The 23,403-nt window shown below is 43.1% G+C and overlaps 2 protein-coding genes across 2 annotated transcripts in view; both read left to right on the forward strand.

The window, feature by feature from the left end:
- The window catches only part of kat6a (K(lysine) acetyltransferase 6A), a 34,072-nt gene extending 21,462 nt beyond the window's left edge, over positions 1–12,610 (forward strand). The window contains exons 8-17 of the mRNA XM_088417629.1: positions 837–949; positions 1,856–1,971; positions 2,486–2,627; positions 4,559–4,720; positions 5,099–5,192; positions 5,314–5,545; positions 5,678–5,873; positions 5,958–6,659; positions 6,802–7,063; positions 7,162–12,610. Coding sequence (XP_088273755.1) covers positions 837–949; positions 1,856–1,971; positions 2,486–2,627; positions 4,559–4,720; positions 5,099–5,192; positions 5,314–5,545; positions 5,678–5,873; positions 5,958–6,659; positions 6,802–7,063; positions 7,162–10,517 — 5,375 coding nt within the window. The 3' untranslated portion in view covers positions 10,518–12,610. The remainder of the gene's footprint in view (positions 1–836; positions 950–1,855; positions 1,972–2,485; positions 2,628–4,558; positions 4,721–5,098; positions 5,193–5,313; positions 5,546–5,677; positions 5,874–5,957; positions 6,660–6,801; positions 7,064–7,161) is intronic.
- Positions 12,611–13,193: 583 nt separating this feature from the next.
- Positions 13,194–20,631, forward strand: ap3m2 (adaptor related protein complex 3 subunit mu 2). The gene is made up of 9 exons (XM_088432309.1): positions 13,194–13,307; positions 15,142–15,426; positions 15,506–15,677; positions 17,051–17,188; positions 17,266–17,351; positions 17,775–17,908; positions 18,197–18,404; positions 18,509–18,653; positions 19,332–20,631. The coding sequence occupies exons 2-9, from the start codon at positions 15,154–15,156 to the stop codon at positions 19,430–19,432; spliced, it is 1,257 nt and encodes a 418-aa protein (XP_088288435.1). The 5' UTR covers positions 13,194–13,307; positions 15,142–15,153; the 3' UTR covers positions 19,433–20,631.
- Positions 20,632–23,403: the final 2,772 nt, after the last annotated feature.

The raw sequence follows: 23,403 nt of genomic DNA on the forward strand, positions 1-23,403 counted from the left end.
TTGTATATGGTTGGATGCAGGACACTAACAGCGTTGCTCTCTTAGCATTAATAATTAATGTTTTGAACATACATATTCTTATCAAGATTGCATCTTCATGGGAATATGAGAGGATGGGCATGGGTGCAAAGCTAAAGGAAAAGATTCTCTGTCGGTCATGCAGAAATTGAATTATCAAACAGATATATGTTTTGGTAGCAACAGTGAGATAGCATATAAACATATAATGTAGCTGCATATAGCTAATGATGCACTCAAAGCCTTAATATAAACTTCAAAAACATACAGCACACCTGGTTCCAATAATCAGAATCATTGTTAGGCTTCTACAGAGCTTGCCGACGGGCTGATCTTTTCAATCAGGTGTTTGAGGGGGCTTATCTAATGGCCCTTGAGGACCAGAGTTGGGCATCCCTGACTTCGTAAAATGGTCTTTAGCCATGGATGCCATTTAGTTGTTGACGTGACTGATATCAGACGCTGCCTGGTATCAGTACTTTTCCATCTCAAAAGTTTTTTTAAAAGCATTTTTAACGTTTTTCTTTTTCTTCTTCTTCGTTCAGTAACTTTAGTTTCTCATATTTTATTTCTGTACATTGTCCTGTCTTTAGTTGTTCTGTTTTGAATTGTACTTTTACTCACGTAGAGTGCATTTTTACCCTGTGTATGAAACGGAAAAGGATAAGGTGTCTTAAGTTGCCTTTTTTTTTAAATCTAACAGTACCAGTACATCATTCCCACGTTTTCCATACATAATGTATTTTGACATGATGTATTCCTCAACTTCTTTCTTGACTCCTTAATACCTCAAAGGCTTGTTTGTGTGTCTCCTTCAGACAATCAAGAAGGCAGTGACTGGCGCGATGAGGACGACAGACTACCTGGTCATGAAAATCTAACAGAAAAAGACATTGAGCTGTTCAGACACATCCAGGAGCTTGCGTTACAGGTATCCAATTGATGAATCAAAACTTCAAATGATGATTCCCAGAGGTGGGATAAGTGGAGACGAGACAAAGCATATTGCTGGGAGGAAGATACTCATGTAGATTGTTTCTGATGTTACTCCTGTCGTCAAGAAAACACATTATTTTGAGCTAGGTGATTCAGGAAGAAATAAAAATCAACTACTATTTTGATTGATATTGAAATTGGATTATACACATGAATACTATTGATTTCAAAACTATTTATTGAATTACCTGGAAACTTGAAAGGAACAACCAAAACACAAATTACTTACAAAGTAAAGTAATATTTATTTTTTCAAAATAATAGCAATAAAAACAATACATTTGTAATTTTTAAAAAAAGCTAAAAAAAAAAAAAAAAAAAGTTTACAAAATAAATACCTAGAATTCCTTCTGTGGACAGCGTGGCACTGTGTGCACGGGAATATACAATAGACTTAAAATAAGTTAAAAATAGTAGACTGTCACAATTGAGCAAGTTATAAGATGCACACGAGTTTTTATTCAAACTGATTCAGACGGGCCATATTTCCGTGAAGAGAGCAAGTCTAGAGCAAAGTGCAGTCTAAATGCGTGCATGGGTGGAGTTTTCTATCGTGGTGTCTTCCTAGACTTTGCGCCTCATTGAATTGGTGTAATGGGGCATTTGCGTACCAAAATGGGACAGAACCGGCCAAGTCCCGACCAATCCTGCAGTCATCCTTCTCTTGCCTTAAAAATCAGGGTGTTTAAAGTGCAAGAGGAGTTTGACAATGTGGAAGGAGAGAAATAGACTCACTGGTTCCTGAATGATGCTGGTTCCTGAATGCTCATACAGCTATAGTATAGGAGGTGCAATATAATAACATTGTCTTTACTTTTTCCTCTACCTTGAACACTAACAGAAAGTCGGAGTTAAGGGTCCACCAGATCCTCAGATGCGATGTCCATCAGTCATTGAATTTGGAAAGTTCGACATCCAGACATGGTACTCGTCCCCTTATCCACAGGAGTATAGCAGGTGCGCAGAATATTCAAATGTGTTTGAAAAAAAAAAAACAACCTGGAAACTGCAATCTATTGTTTAAATTGATATTACCAGTTTTATTTTGGTATTGGTTTCCCCCTGAACGCTAAAGAAAGTAGGTCTTGAATGAAAGCGGTAGTTTAACTAAGGGTTGTTCGAACTATAGAAATTCTTTTTCTACCTGCTGATCTTATCTCAAATTGTATCTCACTCATTTTACAGAAACTGTTAAGATATTTTGCACTAGGCACCCTTGGAATGTTTTGTGTATGACAACTATCTTGTCACTCAGTCTGAATTTTCAGAGTCCCTTTTTATGTTAATAAATAAAACCAAGACCTCTTTAATCCTTCCTATGTCTGTCATTGCCGCCCCCCCCCCCCCCCCCCCCCCCCATTGCTTTCCTTGAGTAAGATTGCTAAATGCACTATGCTAATACTATTGTTGTAAGCCTACAAAATAGGCACTGACCCTTTTGATCATGTTTTACTTTAAATTTCTTTTTTAGACTACCCAAACTGTACTTGTGTGAATTCTGCTTGCGCTACATGAAGAGCCGTAGCATCCTCTACCAACACATGAAGAAATGCAACTGGTTCCATCCTCCAGCTAATGAGATTTACAGGAAAGATGATGTCTCTGTTTTTGAGGTACACACTAATACTGAAAAATTGTCTGAATAATAGAAGTGGAATTAATCAGCAGTTAGGACAGAGAATGATTAGGGATGACCCTGCCATAGAGATACACCACTATCATTGCACTTCGGTCTGTTTCTTTTTACTCCCTTCCAGTCTTGCTTCGTTAAATTTATTGTCTTCCCAAGTTAGTTCCAAATGACCAGCATTGACCTCTTGAATATTGAATCAATCTTCAGAGCTTGAGCACTTGCACCAAAACAAGGGCATTAGCAACAAAAAAAAAGTAATGGCCGCTAAATTAAAATTCGTTGTAGCACTATCTTCCAAATAATGTACATTCAGTCACATTTCAGAAAAATCTACAAGACTTTGAAAAACAAGGAATCCATTCTTGCTTGGTGTTCTGGCAATTTACCTTCTCAGAGCAAATTGCTTGTGGCTTGACCCACAAGGATCACCAGACATCAGCGATGATCAGCGGGACAATTACTTGCAATTAACAACACAACTATATGATACACCGGCAAACATTTTAACATTTTCATAAAGCAAGAAATGAAGCCAACAGAACAATTCAAAATATTTGTTTTTTTTTCCAAGACGGACATGTGTGTGTGAACTTGAACTGCTCGTATGACGGGCAATCCAAACCTATGTTTGGATCATAATCTACTGTACAGTTAAATAACATATACAAAGGAAAAATGACATTTACCTTTGGGGCGACGTGACTTGAGTTGGGTGGAGGCGGAGGGGAGCAGAGACCAACCCCCAGAATTTATTGATTTATTTTCTTAAACGGGAACTTTTCTCAAACTAGAACATATCACCGGCGATTTCCTTCTCTTTAATCCATAATAGAAGAAGCCTCTCAATTTTGTTGTCGATCGAGGTCCGTCCCCCGGCAAGGAAAGTCTTGCCCCTAGAAGATTGCCGAGCAGTTACGGCCATACTCACGAGCAAAGTTAACCATGTGTGCGCCTCCTTCGTATTTTTTTTTTTTTATTATCTCCTGCTTGGTTTCTATTGTCATCATCCTCTTACTTCTTCCTTTACCGCCACTTGCAATTTTAGAAGCCATGTCTAACAGATAAAGTTTGCAAAGTCTTCACAGCATTCCTTCCTTCCGTTTTTGACTGATTTTCTCTCCTTCCTTCCGTCCCGACCAGCTGTGCCATCAAGCTAGATAAAGGCGTTCGGCCAATAGCATATCGGCATTTCTGTGATTGACGCGACGCCGGCCAAAAGCATCTCCGTGACTGACTCAGTGACTGACACCGTGACTGAGACAGTGACTGTGACATTGTAAGAGCAATAGCGTTCGACGTTGCCGTGATGAGCGTCAACTTCTAAAGTAGTTGACATATCAAAGCGAAAATAAATGTACGAACACAATGGCCGGCATGTCGTATTGTTCGTAAGACGGAAGGTTTGTGCGTAAGTGGGGGACAAAAAACTCCGCGGTCCACGCTCGTAAGTCGAAATGTTCGTAAAAGAGGGTGTTCGTAAACCGGGGGCCGACTGTGTGTGTGTGTGTGTGTTTGTGTGTGTGCGTGTGCGTGCGTGTGTGTGTGTGTGTGTGTGTGTGTATATATATATATATATATATATATATATATATATATATATATATAGAGAGAGAGAGAGAGAGATAGAGAGAGATAGAGATAGATATATATAGATATAGATATATCATGTTTGATCATCTACAGTCTCAGTTGATGTCCAAGGAGTGCACATAGGATTTGCATTTACAGTCAACTCATCCGATTGGCATGCATGGAACCTTCACAGTGCATCTCTTCGCAATATCGTTTGTTGTTGTTGTTGTTTGTTTGCTTGTTTTTTTTACGCGAGGTCTCGAGGGCGCAAAAGATGATGCGCAAAGTAGAGAGGGAACACTGTACTCATATCCGTGTTGTCATTAATCCCTTTGAAAGGTGGATGGAAACGTGAGCACAATCTACTGCCAGAACCTGTGCCTGTTGGCCAAGCTTTTCCTCGATCACAAGACACTCTACTACGATGTGGAGCCCTTCCTTTTCTACGTCCTCACACAGAATGACAGCAAAGGTTGCCACCTTGTCGGCTACTTTTCAAAGGTAAAACTCTTCTTTCACAAGAGCTTTTTTTACATTGTAGTCATACAATTTATAGGACTTGAATTTTCCATCACGAGAATACTAACAACATTCACTTTATTTCAACCACCATAACTTGCATAACAGCTGCATGTGAATACTCCAAGGACAAGAAATTAAAAAAACATGCATAATGGCTTCATTTAGTGCCAAACTCCCCCTGCTGCCTATGAGTTGTTGATTGCAGGTGCATCTATTTAAATGTCAGTAATCTGCCAAAACAGATCATTTAGTGGGTTTACACATTAACGGCAAACCCAGCTGTTCTAACTGAGTCCTGCTCCATAAAGTGACCGTTAATTTATTCTCTAATGGTGGAATATGTCTGTGTCCTTACAGGAGAAACACTGCCAACAGAAATACAACGTATCATGCATCATGATTCTTCCACAGTACCAGCGAAAGGGCTATGGGCGCTTTCTCATTGATTTCAGTAATAATCTCTCCTTGTTGCTCAAAAACAACACAAGCAACTGTGATTGACTATCATCAAAGAAACAGTAGTCTACTTTTAACTCACCATGTATTTTGCCTCGTGTACTCCCTCTTTGCAGGCTACTTGTTATCTAAACGTGAGGGCCAGCCTGGATCACCAGAGAAGCCACTTTCAGACCTCGGTCGGCTGTCCTACATGGCCTATTGGCGCAGCGAGGTTCTAGAGTGCCTCCATCGGGTTCATGACCGGCAGATCACAATAAGACAGCTCAGCAAACTGACCGGGATTTGCCCGCAGGACATCACGACAACACTGCAAAGCCTAAACATGCTTGAACAACGGGGAGACAGGTTAGGCCACATAATCTTCAAACATGCATAAGACACTTCTCGTGTTGTTGAGAAAATGATATTTTCCTTGAAATAGGTGATGTCGTTTCATTATTACATTCCCAATATTTGTAATTGTGTTTGCCTTGTCAGGATGGTTTTGGTCCGACGAGATAAGTTGATAGAAAACCATATGGCTCGTCTCAAGACCCGACCACGACAGCTAGAGGTCGATCCTGAGTGTCTTCGCTGGACTCCTGTAATTGTAACCAATACCGTGGTTTCTGATGCCGATGATGATGAAGATGAAGAGGATGATCAAGAACCAACATTGGATGACCTCAAGGAGGTAAACCCTTGCATGTTACCACACAATTACCATGCACTCTCAGAGAACCAGCTTTGATATGTGTTGTTTCTCATTTTTAAATAGATCAAACCAAGTCACAAGCTGCCATCAATGTGGCACATGCGTCAAGCAAAGAAGAGGGAAGAGGAAGATGAAGAAGATGAAGATGAAGAGGAGGAAGACGAGGGGAAAGGCTTTCTAGGCTTCACTGTCAGCCACATTTCTTCGACGTCACCTCCAGTCCGTTGTCTACCTGCCCCACAGCAGCCACGTCCACCTTTACCAGCAAATGGTGAACGCAGACCCCGGGGTCGCCCACCCAAAAACTGGCCTTGGGGTCGAGGAGTTAAGGATAGCCAGCGAGTTGGACGGCCACCTAAAGTCCGCTCAATGGAGGAAGAGGGCGAGGATGATGAAAGGACAGATGAAGGAAAATTTAGCACTGCAACAAGCCCCCCCTGTTTATTTTCACTTGAGAGAAAAGCAGAGCCAGTGACCTTTCGCACAGTCGACATGGCCCGGCACCCCGTCATAACTCCCACCCGAAGAGGACGCCCTCCAAGGAAAAAGAGAGGACCCAAACCCAGAGAGATGGAAGAGTCGAGTGAGGGGCTGGAACAACTTCCTGGGGTTTCCAGGCTGAATGATTCTCCGTCAATCAGAAAGAGTGGTTTCAGTGATAGTAGCGAAGAAGATGAAGAAGAAGAGGATGACGACGATGATGAGGAAAGCAGGGCATGCTCTCCACCCATACTGACAAAGCCAGCTATGGGGCTCAAATGCAAGGTACCTAATAAAATGCTCATATTTATTTTGAGTGAGAATTCTGTTACAAATAGCTATTTAGTTCTCAATATTTGATATAAAACTACAAATACAGCCTAAACCTATAATAATTTAAGCTCAATTTCCTTTCTGCTTTTCCCAGAAGCCTTTGAGAAAGCGTCGTTTTCGCCAGCGCAGCTTCCCACACAGTAGTGTGGTGACAGAGACCATTTCTGAGACCACAGAGGTTTTGGATGAACCCTTTATTGACTCTGACTCAGAGAGGCCCATGCCAAGGTTGGAAGAAGAGACAACCCTTGGTCACCCCTTGCGCCGCTACCCTCCTGCCCGCTCTGCGCTTAGGTTGTCGGACCCTGTTCCCAAAAGGGGCCGGCACTGCACTCTGTCTGATTCAGATGAAGATGGTGGGTGCAGCGGAAATCATTGACGCGCCGATGTGTTTATACATGATGGGTGTCTGTATGGCTTAATGTAACACCTGTTTGTTTGTTTCACATTTTAGAGCTAACGGCCATGCTGAACCCTATGGCTTCATTGCCATCAGGGCCCTCAGTGACTCAAGCCGCAAACCCTGAGGTCCCAGTCAAGAAGAAGAAAGGCTGGCCCAAGGGGAAGAGCCGTAAACCGCTGCACTGGAAAAAACGGGGACCTGGAAGACCACCTGGAAGTGGAGCCAACCAGCGAGCTGCTGCAGAAAGCCAAGCAAGCGGGGCTCCTACACCTCCCAAAATCAAGATGAAACCTGGACGGAAGCCTCGGAGCTGGTATCTCCAGCGTGCCCAAGAGGAGGCAGAGAGGCAAGAGCAGGAGAGGCAAAGACTGCTCGAACATCAGTTTGACAAAGATCCTCAGGCGCTTTCAACAGATCGAAACAACAAGCGTTCGAGAACAGTTTTGGACAACAAAGAAAAATACTCTGACGAGGATGATTATTTCCCTATTCCAGTAGAGCAGAAGGTCCCAAAACGGAGAGGTAGACCTCCCAGGAACCCTACGCTCCATCAACCACCCGCACCTGCTCCAAGGCCGCCGCTCAACTCTGAACCTGAGGATGCAGAAGAGGAAGATGATGATGAGGAAGAAGCAGGGAGAACTTGGGATGAGAACAAATCTAGCCGTCCTCAGTCCCGCCCTATTTTGTCTGCGTCCGCCTCATCCAACCCAGGACCTAGGGCTTCACATTTCCGCTCTCAGGAAGTTGAGGTTGATGAAAGGGAAGAAAATGACGAAGACGACGAAAAGGAAGAAGAAGAATTTGAGAGCCAGGGACATGATAATCTTAATCTGTCAAGACGAGCGGCAGCCACGCCAGGTTCGGGAAGCAGGCGCAGTGAGGACCATGATGCAGATGATGAAGGTGACGGACACCTAGAGGAAAAGAGCAACAGCAGCAGCACCATCAGTAAGAAACGAAAAAGTCAGGAGTCTGACGAGGAGGAGGATGAAGACGAGGAGGAAGGGCCTGCTTCCCATGCAAGCTCCCCTCCAGTCAAAGAAGAACCACAAGGCGGAGAGGCTTTTTTAGACATGGAGAACAGCGTGGCCCGGAACTATGTCAGCAAGCAGGAGGAGGAGGATGAGGAGGCGGAGGAGGAGGAGCCCGAAGAGCAGGTTCAGGAGTCAAAGTGTCGGCCCTCCTCCGCTGATCCACAGCAGGAAGACAGGCGGCGTCGAGAGCAGGAGGAGTCTGCTGCGGCTGCTGCGGCTGTGGAAACTGTTACGGCCATGTCTGTTCCCACTGAGCCCGTAGAGCTGCAGCCTTTGCAGACGGAGGACAAAGATGTAGCGCTGTTAATTGAACCCCAACACAGCCATGCTCACCCTCATCAGCAATCTGACTTCAAAGAGGATCTGGGTCACCATCACTCACATCACCCACATCACCACTCCAATGAGCTAGACTTGGAGACGGTCCAGGCAGTGCAGTCTCTGACACAAGGCGAAGCTCAGGATGAAGAGACTGAGCCTCACCACGGCGCTTATCAGGACTGTGAAGAGACACTTGCCGCCTGTCGGACACTGCAGAGCTACAGCCATGCGGGGGATGCTGAGGAGGAGGCCCTAACTTTAGTAGAGGACTGCGGGGCCTCCCAACACAGTAGCCCCTTGCCCAATCCGCCGTTGCCCCCACTACCCAGTCAGTCTGTGCGTTCGGTGACCAGTCCAGGGTTACCCTCAACCATCATGGACTCCACAGCAGCGGGGCAGAGGGGTGGGACTCCCGGCCCCAATGGGGCAGGTGGTGGATGTGGAGGCGGGTACACACAGATCACACCAGAACATCCCAGTTCCCTCTCTGCACCTTCCCAGCAGAACATGGAGACGTCTCCTATGATGGATGTCCCATCCGTGTCCGACCACTCGCAGCAGGTGGTGGACAGTGGCTTCAGTGACCTGGGTAGTATCGAAAGCACTACGGAGAACTATGATAACCCCAGCAGCTATGACTCCACCATGGGTGGAGGAAGCAGTGGAACGGGAAACGGGGGTAACGGAGGTGGAATGTCTGTGGCCGGTGCTTCTTCAGTTCCATCATCTGCCCCCTCTTCCTCCAGCTCAGCCACTCCATCCTCCTCACAGGCCAACAGTTGCTCCTTTGTGCCAACCCCCGGTCTGACATCTTCCACGGGGAATGGAGGAACTCAGCACGGATTAGGAAGCTGTGGTCTCATCCAACAAGCCGGACCCAGTGCCAACAGTGGTCCCGGAGCCAGTAATGTTGGCGGTTCCGTCCCACAAAACCCACCCCCTCCTCACCCATCGAATACACCTAGCTGCGGCATTAAGTCTCCCCAGAGCTGTGGTGTGATCGAGAGGCCTCCCAGCACCAATCAACAGCAACCGCAGTCATCACAGAAGAAGGTTCCGCAGCAGCCTCCTCAGCAGCAGCAGCAGCAGCAGCAGCAAACCCCCAATTCTCAGCCTCCACCCGCAGCCCCAGCTTCTCAGCAGCAACAACAACAGCCACTGTCCCAGTGTAGCATGGGAAACGGCTTTGGCTCCACTCCCATGATTATGGAGATTCCTGAGAGCGGGGGCGGGGGAGGGGGCCGTACCCTGTATGAGCGTATGGGTCAGGACTTTGGCACGGGGGCGTACCCCCAACCCTCTGCAACCTTCAGCCTGGCTAAACTTCAGCAGCTTACCAACACCATTATGGATCCACATGCTATGCCCTATTCTCACTCAGCCTCCGTCACCTCTTACGCCACCAGTGTTTCGCTGTCTAACCCAGGGCTGGCGCCCTCTCCTCATGCGCCCCTTTCTCAGGGCCAGCCCACAATGACACCACCCTCTAATCTCAGCTCCGGCTCCATGAATTTGGGCTCCCTGCAGCTGCAGTGCAACATGCCCACCACCAACATCAGCCTGGGTCCCCCACCTCACACACAGCGACTGCAGGGCCAAATGGCGACTGTCAAAGGCCACATTTCCATTCGCTCCAAAGCCACTCAGCAGCTGGCCCCGGCACCACACCAGCAGCAAATCTATGGTCGCAGCTCCGGGGCCGTGGCCATGCAAGGCACGCCTCGCACCTTGGCTGTTCAACGTGGCATGATGCCAAACCTCATGCCAACCCCGGCACCATACAATTCCATGAACATGACGCCACTCAATCCCATGTCAGCTGGCTACCGAATGCCCCAACCGATGATGAACAGCGGTTACCATGGTAATCCTCCTTACATGAATCAGCCAGCTCAGTACCCCATGCAAATGCAAATGGGAATGATGGGAGGGCAGGGTTACCCCCAGCAGCCTATGCAGCCAAATCACCACGGCAACATGATGTACACAGGCCCCTCGCATCATAGCTACGCTGGTGTCCCAAAACAGTCGCCCTACATGAGCAGATGAAGACATAGGTTCCGAGGACGATTCTTGCTGTACTCTAAACGTGCATCGGTCGTATTCACACTCTGCAGTGCTGCGGAAGGCACCGAGAGCCAGAGTGAATGGAAACCGGGGTTTTTCCCGTTTTTCTGTGTAATCGTTATGTCCATTTCTTACAAGATAGGCAGGGTGTGTACTTGGACCCGACCAGGCCTTTGCAGATCCAGCAAACCGGCCCAAATGTCTATTCTTCCTTTTGATCAGCAAGAGAGGAAGTAGGATGGCGACAAAGATACGCAGAAAAGGACAATGCAGGATGAATTCTGACCGCGCTTTGTCGGATTGCAAATGCAAAAGACAGTTGTCTGATTATTCAACCATGCACACAATCTTTTGACATAGGAAGCCTTACCTTAAAAAAGAGACATAGTAGGTGTATTCTTGTTTTGTTAAACATAATGAACTTTATTTTTGGTGTTTTGTTTTGGAATATCTGTGTGCAGTCTGGCCTCTTATATGCTTCAGTCTTTATATTTGTGGCATTCTGAAACGGTGGCACACCCTCTAGGGTCCTCAGAAAGACCCCGACATCTCCATGGCCATCCTGGCCGACGGGGGCCTCCTGTTTTGGAGGTGTTTATTCCTTTTTCTGTCTTCCTGGATGGACGACGACATACCAAAAACACTGCAAAGACACAGAGGAGACGACAATGTCTTTTTTTAATCCAGTAGTAGCATCATGTTCCAGTTTTCTGTCACTTTGACAAGTTAAGATGTAAATATTGTGGTACCTCCCATTATCAAGCGACACATACATAGACACATACCAGCTAGCGCTTGCATAAGCTGGTTGGCACAGGAATGTACCACCTTCAGTTGTTCTTGTCCACACTCCACTGACAGTCTGTGTGCAATGTCAGTTTTTACTGGTTAAAGGTTTCAAAACAAACAGCGAGATTTCCACTGAGCTGCTTTAAGGAAATTTGGTTAATTAACTGACTTCCCCTGAAGTGTTAAAGGCCCAAAGAGGTCGAGGTGTCTTCTTATCAAATGTGTATTCTGTTAAACTTGTATTTTTTTATATATGCATTTTATTTTCGCTCAACCTACGTGTTTGCTAGAGATACTGCGATAGACAGTTAGCCCTTATAAAGGGTGTATCGAAAGGCCTGGTGTAGTGCATGGCTTGGCCCACGCCTAGAGGCATTCTCGTATGAAAGCAGGGTCAGAGCTTTGTTGGTTATGGCGTTTAAATGGCGCAGGTGGAACGTTTCACCTTGTTGCTCCATGTACCAGTATTCAAAGTCAAAAGAGGCGTTTTCGTTTTCTTAAAGACCTGACGTTGCATACTTTTTGTGTCTATTGTTCTGTTCTGAACTTTGTTTTCTTTCTGAATTTTATCAGACTGGGCAGCTTTCTATTATGACCTAAGCTGACTCTTTTTGATTAAAAAGAACCTGTGTAGAGAACACGTTTTCTTTTTTCTTTTTTTTTGTTCCCCCTATAATATAAAATGAATATCTGACATTGATAGTGGTACTGTCATTTTCCCCCCTCACTTCTGTTTCAGGACAAAAACACTGCATATTTTTTAGCTCACCTCTGGGTAATAATTACTACGAAATTCAAAACAATAAAAAAAAAAAAAACTTCTACTCACTTTTAGTGACTATAAGATGCCTTTAACCTTTCCATTCCATCTCATCTCTAGAGTTTTTCTATCTTTGTGTAGTATAATAATGCTATTTTAAACAAAAGGACTACAAATATCTAAAGGTCACTTGGCATTTTTTTTTACTTGTGTGTATAGGATGACTTCCTTACATTAAAGAGGCATGTAAAAATAAGCTCCATATATTTGTCTGTTTATATCGCTTCCCTTTTTGTATCCTTTGGAATTGTACATGTTTTGTTGTATGCTAAGAGAGTGCAAAATAAAATTAGAGAAGTGTTTGGCTGAGTGCAGTGTTGTGCTGTACTCAGCGGCCTCAACTCTCTTCTCTGTTCCTGTATGTACGTATTTCCATTTATTCGCTCCCACTCCCCTTTCTTAGCAAGTACTTTCAAAGAACTCTGTACATTTTAACATAAAATGGAAATAAATTATGTTGAGCCATTCATGTTTCTCGTGAAATTTTTTAAGGTTTTTTTTTTTGAGTCCCAGGCTAGTCTTTTTAGATTTACTAAGCACTTGGGTAACCTATATAATATCTATATCTAATCAACCCAAGTGGCGTCTTCATTCCAATAAAGAAACGCAACACTTCTCAATCCTTACTAATAAATACTAAAGTATTCAGTACAAGAAATGCATATTGATAAACAACGTATGAGAGACCAATATTTTGGTGTTAGAAAGGGGGGGGGTGGTCATACATCCAACAATATGTATGCTGGTAATTGTTTTTACGATGGTCTTGAGACACCGATTTACATATGTTATATACCGTATAAAGTTGTTTTGAGTGCGAGTGCGGGAATATTGTTTTTGTTCGTTGATTTGAACACCGCAAAATGAAAAGGCTAGAAAAACAAAATGTCAGTTTGCATTTATTTTGGCCAATCGTCAAGCATATACTGAACCGCAAAGCTTACCAATAACCCAATCACCACAACGTGCCTGGAGCACAACTTCCGTACTCTTGGCCAATGGCTGTGGTGAAAAAGGAGGGATTGAGATTATTTTCACAGTTTGTGGTTGGTTGTTTTTCTCCGCTTCCTTTACCGGGGCTGATCCTAACGGAAGCGACAATAGCTTCATATTTCAATGAGAAAATAGTGAAATTCGAGACCGAGACGTAGAATCAGTCTTCGGTAAGTAATTCGTGAGCATCATTTTATCTATCTCCTAATTGATAGGAAACAATGGTTTTGTTGCGTTTTTATTCGCGTTCGAGGCGACGTTTTTTTTTTTCCACTCTTGTCATGAGACACCGAGGAGAAGGAGGGACTGGAGGATTTTATTACTGATGGAGCTGCAGGCGTTTTAACTGTCCTACCAGTTTAAATTTAGAGTAGATATGTGTTTCATTGTTTTGTTTAACAACGAACGCCGTCAAATTGCGCTGTTTAGCGTTTCGTTTTATCGCCGCCGAGTTATTGGTCGTATTACGCATACTGTATTCAATTAGGGTTTCAATCGGGACGCGCTGTTGTGCTGTCACAAAGTAGCTACTGTTCGTCGCTCTAATCTAATTCAGTGTAGGCTATATCTGATATTAATGTTGTTCTCATACAGTTGTCGGGTGTGTTTTATTTCCATGCGAAATGAACATGCCATTTCCCTTATCCTGAATAATGAGAATGTTTTCTAAAATGCAAAGAAAAAAAAGGCAGTGACGGCTTGAAATTCCGCTGCATATCATATCACATTTTATCCACTGAAAAAATGACAGTTACACTTCTCCCTCCCCCGGATGATGACTATTATAGGATTACAATAGGTGAGCACAAAACGTTACTTGAGTTGCTACACACAAACACAATTGTGGATCTGTGGGACAATAGACATGTGAAACCACAAATAGTAAAGCATAAGTCCATTTTTGTCCATAATGTCAACTGTTTTTTTTCTCTACATTCTGTCATTTCTACATTGTTGCGATACCCTAAACACGTGTATACAAAACAAAAAATGTGCCCTGTGTTCTTTGCGTGATGACTTGCTAGTGCACTAGACTCGAGCACGAACTACCTTCTTCCTGTTAAAAAAAGATAAGTCATGTGAGATGGTGGAGTAAACTGAAGAATGCTCAGTCTGCTCAACGTGCGCGCGCGTCTGCATGGGTGTATATGTGCGTGCGTTGGTTTTAAGAAAGAGAAATATGTGGCAGCTTTCTTTATGCTCCAGAAAGAGAAAACCTGCCCCCCCCCCCCCCCCCCACACACACACACACACACACACACTCACCGCGCCGACTGTAAGTACAATGATCTATAATGTATTGTTTTTAAACATTAAAAAAGAGCAAAGCAATATAAATCACTTTTCAACAACTGTTACCCAATTGTTTTGCAGCTTTTATAGAGGTTAGTCAAAAGTAAACCAAAAAATAGCCAAGTGGATCACAATGCATGAAATAGAAAAAAAAAATATGCCAATTCCAATTTTACTGCGCTTTTTGAGGTCTACTTTGTTTTTTTTTCTTTCCTTGATTTCTTACTCTTCCTGGTTCCTAGCTAACGAGTGATTTCAGTCTCTAACGATTCTAATTCTTAAGTAAATTAATAAAAACAAAATAATTAATCAAACATTATATATATATATATATATATATATATATATATATATATATATATATATATATATATATATATATATATATGTATATATATGTGTATATATATATATATATATATATATATATATATATATATATATATATATATACATATATATATATATGTATGTATATATTTTTTTAAGGAGCTAACTGGTTAGATTTGTACAAATCATATGAACTTCTCTAGTTTTTAGTTTCACAAAATTTGTGAACAGATAGGTTTGGACCTACTGCAAAAAAAACAAACAAAAAAACAATGAATCCAACTTGTATAGGGAACTCAGATTTTGGGTGGCAGCCTGAGCTCTAATATCCTACTGTATATTCTAGTTTAACCTTTGTGCTTTTCCCCTCCTATTTTCTAGCCTTCAGTCAAGATGATCCACAGTCTCTTTCTGGTCAACTCCTCAGGAGACATTTTCCTGGAGAAGCACTGGAAGAGCGTGGTGAGCCGCTCTGTGTGTGACTACTTTTTTGAGGCCCAAGAGCGCGCCAGTGAACCGGAGAACGTCCCGCCTGTGATCCCCACCCCGCACCACTACCTCATCAATGTTCTCAGGCATCGCATATACTTTGTGGCAGTCATACAGAGCGAGGTGCCACCGCTCTTTGTCATTGAGTTTCTGCACAGAGTTGTCGACACGTTCCAGGTTCTCTTCATGTCTACTCTTTAAGTGTACCGAAGACCTGTTGTTTGTGGTAACCATTCATGTGTGTTGTTTTTAACAGGACTATTTTGGTGTATGCACGGAGGCTGCCATCAAAGACAATGTGGTCGTCGTCTATGAACTACTGGAAGAGATGCTGGACAATGGCTTTCCCTTGGCCACAGAGTCCAACATCCTCAAAGAGCTTATCAAGCCCCCCACCATTCTCCGCACAATGGTCAACACTATCACTGGTACGATGTGTACGATTATGTCAGACAGTAGCTGCAGACGTTTTATGAACCCCTCAAAAAAGAGAAATATTCCCTCGTGCTCCAGAAGGCAGAAACTCCTCTCTACTATAGAATTGTGCCGTAAAATTGGAAGGTCAAGGTGTGAGGCCTATTGTAGCCAAATATATATTAGTATGCTGCTCGACCACTGTCAATGTACCCTTGAGCAACCCTCAATAATCCTAGCTGCAGAATGCATAGAATGTGATCTCATATGTATGCAAGGAGAGATTTCTCATGATAGGCCTGTGCAGTTTGATTTTGATCTTTTTTTTTTTTAAATTGATTTATTGAACATATAAACATTGAACACATTTCATTAAAATAAACACAACCTGGGCGGTGCAGCGAATACTACGTCCGCCTCACAGTTCAAGGGGCCCGAGTTCCAATCCAGTTGGCTTCCTTTGTGGGGTTAGCATGTTCTCCCTGAGCCCACGTGGGTTCTCTCCGGGCACTCCGGCTTCTTCCCATACTCCAAAAAACAAGCATGGCAGGTGAATTGGACATACAGTACTAAATTCTTCTTAGGTGTGATTGGGTGCGTGAATGGTTGAACCACTTCAGGGTGTACCTTGCCTACTGCCCTACTGCTGTTTTAAATTCGAATAGATCATAGTATTTAAGAATATTTATTTGCTGAGCAATTGGTTTGTTGGCTCTGTATAATTTGAACATTCGCATAGGTTTTTTTTTTTTGTTGGCCTGAGTGTTTTTTTTTTTTTTTTTTTATAGGTATCACCCCAAACTCCACACAGATATGGCAGTAATAATGAACAGTATAATTTGTGAGTTGATTGCTTGTTTAGTAGATCCTTTTGTTTTATACAAGATACCTATAGTTTTTCTATATTTTTTTAATAAGATTATCTATGTGAATTCCAGCATAATTTTTCATCAGTTGTTACTTTTTCTATTTCATTTGAGTTAACAGTGACTTTGACTTGGATGTTTCATTTGTCTTGTACCAAAAATCATATACTTTGTTTTGCTTAAATTGGATGATAGCTTCTTAATGTCGAACCGGATCTTTTTTTAAGACAATTCTATTTCCACCGCGTTCAAAACTTGTTCGAAATTTTCTCCGGGGAGCACGAGCTTTTTTTTTTTTTTTTTTTTTTTTTTTTTTTAAATATATTTCTTTTCCTTTCTGTCTGGAGCTGAAGTCCATCTTCTTCTTGTAAATGTTGGTTTACGTGAGCAGGTCCATTTGATATAGTGTAATGAGTGTTTTGTCATTTACCAACACATAATAGTCATCAGCAATTACTCTGCACACGTCTGCCTGAGTAACTGCCCAATCTAATCTCGTTTGACATTTGATCAATACCCAGGCAGCACCAATGTGGGTGAACAGCTCCCCACTGGCCAGCTGTCAGTGGTACCATGGCGGCGCACTGGTGTCAGATACACCAACAATGAAGCCTATTTTGATGTGGTGGAGGAAATAGACGCCATCATTGATAAGTCGGGTAATGCTCTTTGGCTGCTTACAATTCGTATCAGATGCATGCTTGTTGTGAAAAGTGACTGGGTTTTTCCCCTTCAGGTTCCACCATCACGGCAGAAATCCAGGGAGTCATTGATGCCTGTGTCAAATTGACTGGCATGCCTGACCTCACATTGTCGTTTATGGTGAGAGGTTTCAAACGAGTGACGTAGCTTGAAACAGACGGTTGACGGAAACATTTACCAGCAGCAAACAGGGATGCGCTATAGACATTTAGGTCCTTGGTTTTCAATGGTACAGACTGACAATGTTGCAAACAGATGTTTCCCTTATTTAAAGCAGTTGTGGGGTTATTTGTATGCAGTTTGAAGATCTGCAGGTTGTTTCACGTAGCTAAACAGCCTCATCCGTTACTTGAAATGTGGAAGAAGACAGATGGCTTGGATATTTGCATTAAATTATAATGAATAATTCTTAATATTTGATGTGACTTGTTGGGCAGTGGAACCTCCAGACTATACAGTAAAACAAACCCAAATGAGTAAATACTGTAGGTCTAAAAAGGCTCCTACAACGCTTGAAGCATACCTCCTATCTTTCTGTCTCAGAATCCTCGGCTTTTGGATGATGTCAGTTTTCATCCATGTGTTCGATTCAAGCGATGGGAGGCTGAGCGGATTCTCTCCTTTATCCCTCCTGATGGAAACTTCCGGCTACTTTCCTATCACGTCAGCTCTCAGAAGTTGGTGTTTTTGATGCTCCCCCTACATATCACAAAATTGTTGCTAGACTTCAAGTACAGGGGTCCTCGGTCTATGAGGGGATTTCATATTTTCGACCTTTTACAATCAAATATTGACTGTAATTGTGACTTTGCTATTGCATTGCATTGCCCTGGGTACGCATAGAAACTTGGACTTACTGGCCGTCGTAAAAATGGAATTCAATCATAAACTGAGGGCCCCCTGTAATGATACAGTATGGAAATGGAACACGTGACCTTAGTGGCTTCCTATTCTTGCCTCTTTAGCCTGGTGGCAATTCCAGTGTACGTCAAGCACAACATTACTTTCCGCGAAGGAAGCTCCCAGGGACGATTCGACTTGACGCTCGGCCCCAAGCAGACCATGGGCAAGGCTGTGGAGTCTGTGCTAGTGAGCAGTCAGCTTCCTCGGGGGGTTCTCAATGCCAATCTTAACCCCTCTCAGGGAACGTACACTTTTGACCCAGTCACAAAGGTACTCACAGTAACCTGCAAGTGACAACGCATGCATTATGTAGTCTAAGTACTCTTGTAGTGAATGAAATACTGCACTAACATTCGGGTATATGTTTGCGTCAGTTGTTGACTTGGGATGTAGGCAAGATCAACCCCCAGAAGCTTCCCAGCTTGAAGGGCACAATGAGTCTGCAGGCGGGGGCCTCCAAACCCGATGAGAACCCTACCATCAACATCCAGTTCAAAATCCAGCAGATGGCAATCTCAGGTACACAGATGCGCGCACACATCCACGCACTCCACACACATAATGGACAGATTTCATCTATTTCTCATGAACACCGTTTCATCTTAAACCTTTACTGGGAACACCGGCCGCTTTCGGCCAAAAGTCTAAACAGGAAAAAACGGTCTTTATTAGCTACTCGTTTTCCTATTTTTAAGTCCTAAACAGGCAAGAAATGTCAAGGTTATAGAGAAATGTTATTATACTGTTGCACTGCACTTAAAATATGCAGCAGTGATAAAAGCAAAACATCAAGACAAATTAAATTAAGGCCCTTGACCCTGCAAAAGTCATCATGTCAGCTAAATTGCATGTAAATTCAAGGAGTCAGGACTAGACTGCAATTGACAGTCATGTCCACTGGGAGGCACTATCATGCATTACTTGATATCCCACATTTTATAGTTACCGCCTGGTAAATGAGTCTATCCTGCCCGGGTCAATTTACCCCTGCCTGCCTGAAAGCAGAGGTGATGAATGCTGAAAGTCTGAACCTGAGCGAGTTAGACTCTCACTGCAGTTGGACAAATCTAATGACCCGAATACGTTTAAGAGTTTATGAAAGGGCTTTTTAACACTGATGTATTCTAGATGCCACCCACAATGTTAATCATTAATCAACAAAAGCATCAACTAAAGCCTATGATATCTTTTGAACAGGGCTGAAGGTGAATCGCCTGGATATGTATGGGGAGAAGTATAAACCTTTCAAAGGCATCAAGTACATGACAAAGGCTGGCAAGTTCCAAGTCCGGACATGAGGACAACATTCTACTCAAACTGGCTCAAATTTCCTTGGAACTAAGAGGAGGAATGTGTTGTTATGTGATTTGTTGGGTGCACTTTTACATACACATTGTAAGATTCAACTCTCTAGTAAAATCTATGATTGCTCACAATATCATGCAAATACAAGGTTATCAAATGCTCGAACCTGGTGAAACAACCTACAGTAATCATTTTCTATCCCAGCAGACCCATAATAACTTCGCAAATACTACTAATGCACTCCTATAACTTAATATTTATTAACTGATTAAGCCAATCAAAGCTACCAGGGCTGCGGTGGTTCAAGTGCTGTTAAATATAGCAAAAGATACACTTTCATATTTTAAATGATCCCTGCAATATATAAATGCTATCATTGTATGTGTAGCTTATTTGTTTCTGCAAAAGCTAAGTTGCCACTGTCTGAGTATACTGTTTTTTCCTATATTTATTTTTCTCCGTACAATATTAAATTCCTGTGATTCGCTTTGAAAGTTGTGTTTATCATCCCAGCATATACGCAACAGGGTACGAAACACTAGTCCAAAGTCGAAGTGTTTATTGTCATGTGCACAGCATAGAACGACGTTTCTCTGTTACAATCAAGGTCATAATTTTTGCCGTCCACCACAGGTTGCAGAGATGAAGATGTTCTCTTTGGGAGGGACTCAAGATGGATAGGGTCAGAAATTAATAGATCAGATGGACTGCACGTTCGATTTAGAAGTCAGAGAGGCCAGACCGAGACGGTTCTTGAAGTCAGAAATGAATACTAGGCCGATTTTTAATGGGGGTCACCTCTTATATTTTGAACGCTCCCTCATTGTCATTAGACAGCTGAAATCAGTCCGCCATCAGTGATACCGCAACAGCGACGCTAGAGGGTACTATAGAACCACTCCAAATTATTTGAAGTCCTATCGTCATGTCCCGCTATCGTTTTATTTGACTGTCTAAATTATACTTGTATAGTATTTTCTTACCCCCCTATGTATTCGTAATCCCGCTTTAACGCCTTGTCTGTCCATCATCATACTCTGTTCCAATGTTTGATGCAGCTTGTGGTTGCGATGTTTGAAATGGGAAAACACAACTGTTCTGTCATAGGGTGGCCTGCTTCCATGAAATTCCATGTCTGTCATATGTTTGTGTCTACAAAGGTATGGTAGTAAAGATTTTTGTGTTAACTTAACACTGCCTTGTTGTGTCTCTTGTTAACTTTTGGAATTAACGTTTCTAAAACCCAAAACGCGTCATTTCATAGTTTATTTGATTTAACATTAGACAAGCATATCGTCTTTCAAAAATCACACGTGATATGGATGGGGACATCAAACCAAAAGCTGTCTTTAAAATATCTTCAGTACATCCTTATTGGTCAAACGCAGTTTTCTGATCAATCACAAGTTGCTCATGTAACAACTAATCACAGATCACTTATTTTCTGAGTTTGATGATGTCTCGTTACCTGCACGAGCACAACGGTAATAACACGAGATGGATAAGAATGGATTGAATTGGCTGCTTAATTTATATTCCACAAACGCAATTAATCAGAATGAATACTGTCTTGAGATTAATGGAGGTTTCTAGAACCTTATTGTCCGGACAATTTTGACGTATGACTTCCCATTATCGGCTTGGTGGCGCAGTGAATGGCACGTTCGCCTCACAGTTAAAAGGACCTGAGTTCAAATCCACCTCACTTGTGTGGACTTTGCATGTTCTCCCCGAGCCCATATGTGGGTTCTCTCCGGGCACTCCAAATCTAAGACCATGGTCCTCAGTTGGAAAAGGGTGGCGTGCCCTCTCAGGGTCAGGGAGGAGGTTCTGCCCCAAGTGGAAGAGTTTAAGGGGTCTTGTGCACAAGTGAGGGTAGGATGGAGTGGAAGATTAACTGGCGGGTCGGTGCTGGTCTGCAGTGCTGTGGTATTGGTCCATTCTGGTTAAGAGCTGAGCCAAAAGGCAAAGCACTCGATATATGTTCCTGTTCTCACCAATGGTCACGAGCCGTGGGTCATGACGGATACAAACAGCCAAAATGAGTGTCTCTCTCCTTTAGAGAGAGAGCAAGAAGCTCGGTTATCCGGAAGGGGCTCAGTGTTTTGCCGCTGCTCCTCCGAGTTGAGAGAAGACAGTTGAGGTGGTTCGGGCACCCGGTTAGGATGTCTCACGGTCACCTCCCTGGTTAGGTGTTCTGGGATGAGGCCCCAGGGACGACCCAGGACACGCTGGTGAGATTGTGTCGCTCAACTCGTTTAGGAATGCCCGGGATCCTCCCGGAGGAGCTGGACGAAGTGGCAGAGGGGAGGGAAGTCTGGGTTTTCCTGCTCAAACTGCTGTGACCCGACTCCAGAATACAGCAGTAAAAAATGGATGGATGGTACAAAAATTGCCCCAGCAGCAATATTTGTAAACATTACGCAACACTTAAAGTACTAACAAAAAGAAAGCACCATTGAAGAGATATTAAAATGTACTCTACATTAAACAAAAGATTAACATGTTGTCATAGTTTGGTACGAGTGCCAGTGGTTGTACACTGGCTCCTAGGAGTATATCTACTATCTGAATTGCTTATCCAAGCTATCTTCGGACAGAAAGCAGGGTAGACATTTAAACCGGTTGCCAGTTTATCGCAGGGCCCACATCGATGAGCAACCTTTCACACCCACAATTACGCCTATAGACAATTTTGCTCAATCAATCTACCATCCATGCTTTTTGGAATGAGGGAGGAAACGTAGGCAGGCACGGAGAGAACATGCAAACCATTCGCGTTTTACAGTTTTACTATTACAGTTTTATGTGCAGTACATTGCATTGAACATTTGATGTTTTTTGTTACAACATTTTATAAAACAGGCATTGACGAGAACCTATAGAAATTCCGGAACTGTAAGCAGGTGTCACTCGCGTTTACCTAAAGATTTAAATGATTCGATCGACGTAATCTTCTTAGTTTGAGTAAGTCTACACGTTGGCCATTCGATAAGATGTCACTTATTACTTGGTTGCCCCCCCCCCCAAGCAATCATCAACACCATCAACCCCTCCCTCATCTGTCAGAGGTCCAGCCCATAATTTACTGATGACTTCAATCCACTGAAGATGACCTCTCTCGCTCTCTCTGTCCACAGACACATCCTCCTTAGTAGTTTACAAGGCTACCAGGTTTCCCCCCCTTGGTTTTCACCCCCGGTGTCGACATTTTCTAAGTTTGCACGTCTGTTTCGACTTCGAAAACGTTTTTAACTTTTTGTTCATTTGCATGACTATTTTTGATTTTTTTCCCGGCTTTGTCGTCATTTTTTCGCTGCTTTTTATTTTAACAACGGAAAGTCGATTGGAAATTTGACCTCACTAATTAAGGTAAATGTCATTTATTTCTCATATGCACTTGATGTGGCGTTACTAAGCATGTTTTTAACACGGGACTACATTCACGTGAGTGACGCATGATACAGTAATAGCAGGCCTAAAATTTTTATGCGTGTGGTTTGCCCTAAATGTAGAAGTTTGTCAAGAAGTGTTCAATCCGACGTCTTTATTTTAAAATTTGAACCTATACAACGACGAAGAAAGTCCTCACTTGATGTGAACCATTTACTGAGGACACGTGCGCGCTTTAGTATCTGACTGTGAGCAGAGCTATTCACACTTAGTGAAAGTGCCGTTTTTGTCACTAACAGCAATTAGCCCACACGTAACACTAATGGGTGTGTAGTGAGAATGTTAATGCCAGGAGATAACACGCACTATCTGGATGTAAATCTTAGGACGTCTGTTATTTATATCTGATTGCTTTGATAGGTCGCGCGCCACCCGCGAGTAAATTGTGCCTGTGGCAAACCACGTGAAGACTCAACACTTACCAATTAATGTTTGTACAACTATGGTGACACGCATCATTTGCACTTTTTGTAGTTTAACATCACCAATCATACCCGAATACTCTTTCTAA

Source organism: Hippichthys cyanospilos, chromosome 1, assembly GCF_059441005.1.
Source record: "Hippichthys cyanospilos isolate Australia breed blue-spotted pipefish chromosome 1, RoL_Hcya_1.0, whole genome shotgun sequence".
Classification (NCBI taxonomy): Eukaryota; Metazoa; Chordata; class Actinopteri; order Syngnathiformes; family Syngnathidae; genus Hippichthys; species Hippichthys cyanospilos.

What these genes read in the sequence shown, in the direction of transcription:
- ap3m2 (XM_088432309.1), top strand. Translation starts at nt 15,154, where the DNA reads ATGATCCACAGTCTCTTTCTGGTCAACTCCTCAGGAGACATTTTCCTG. An exon ending in GAGTTGTCGACACGTTCCAG is followed by an intron (nt 15,427 to 15,505) that starts GTTCTCTTCATG and finishes TGTTTTTAACAG; the next exon opens with GACTATTTTGGTGTATGCAC. An exon ending in CGCCATCATTGATAAGTCGG is followed by an intron (nt 17,189 to 17,265) that starts GTAATGCTCTTT and finishes TTTCCCCTTCAG; the next exon opens with GTTCCACCATCACGGCAGAA.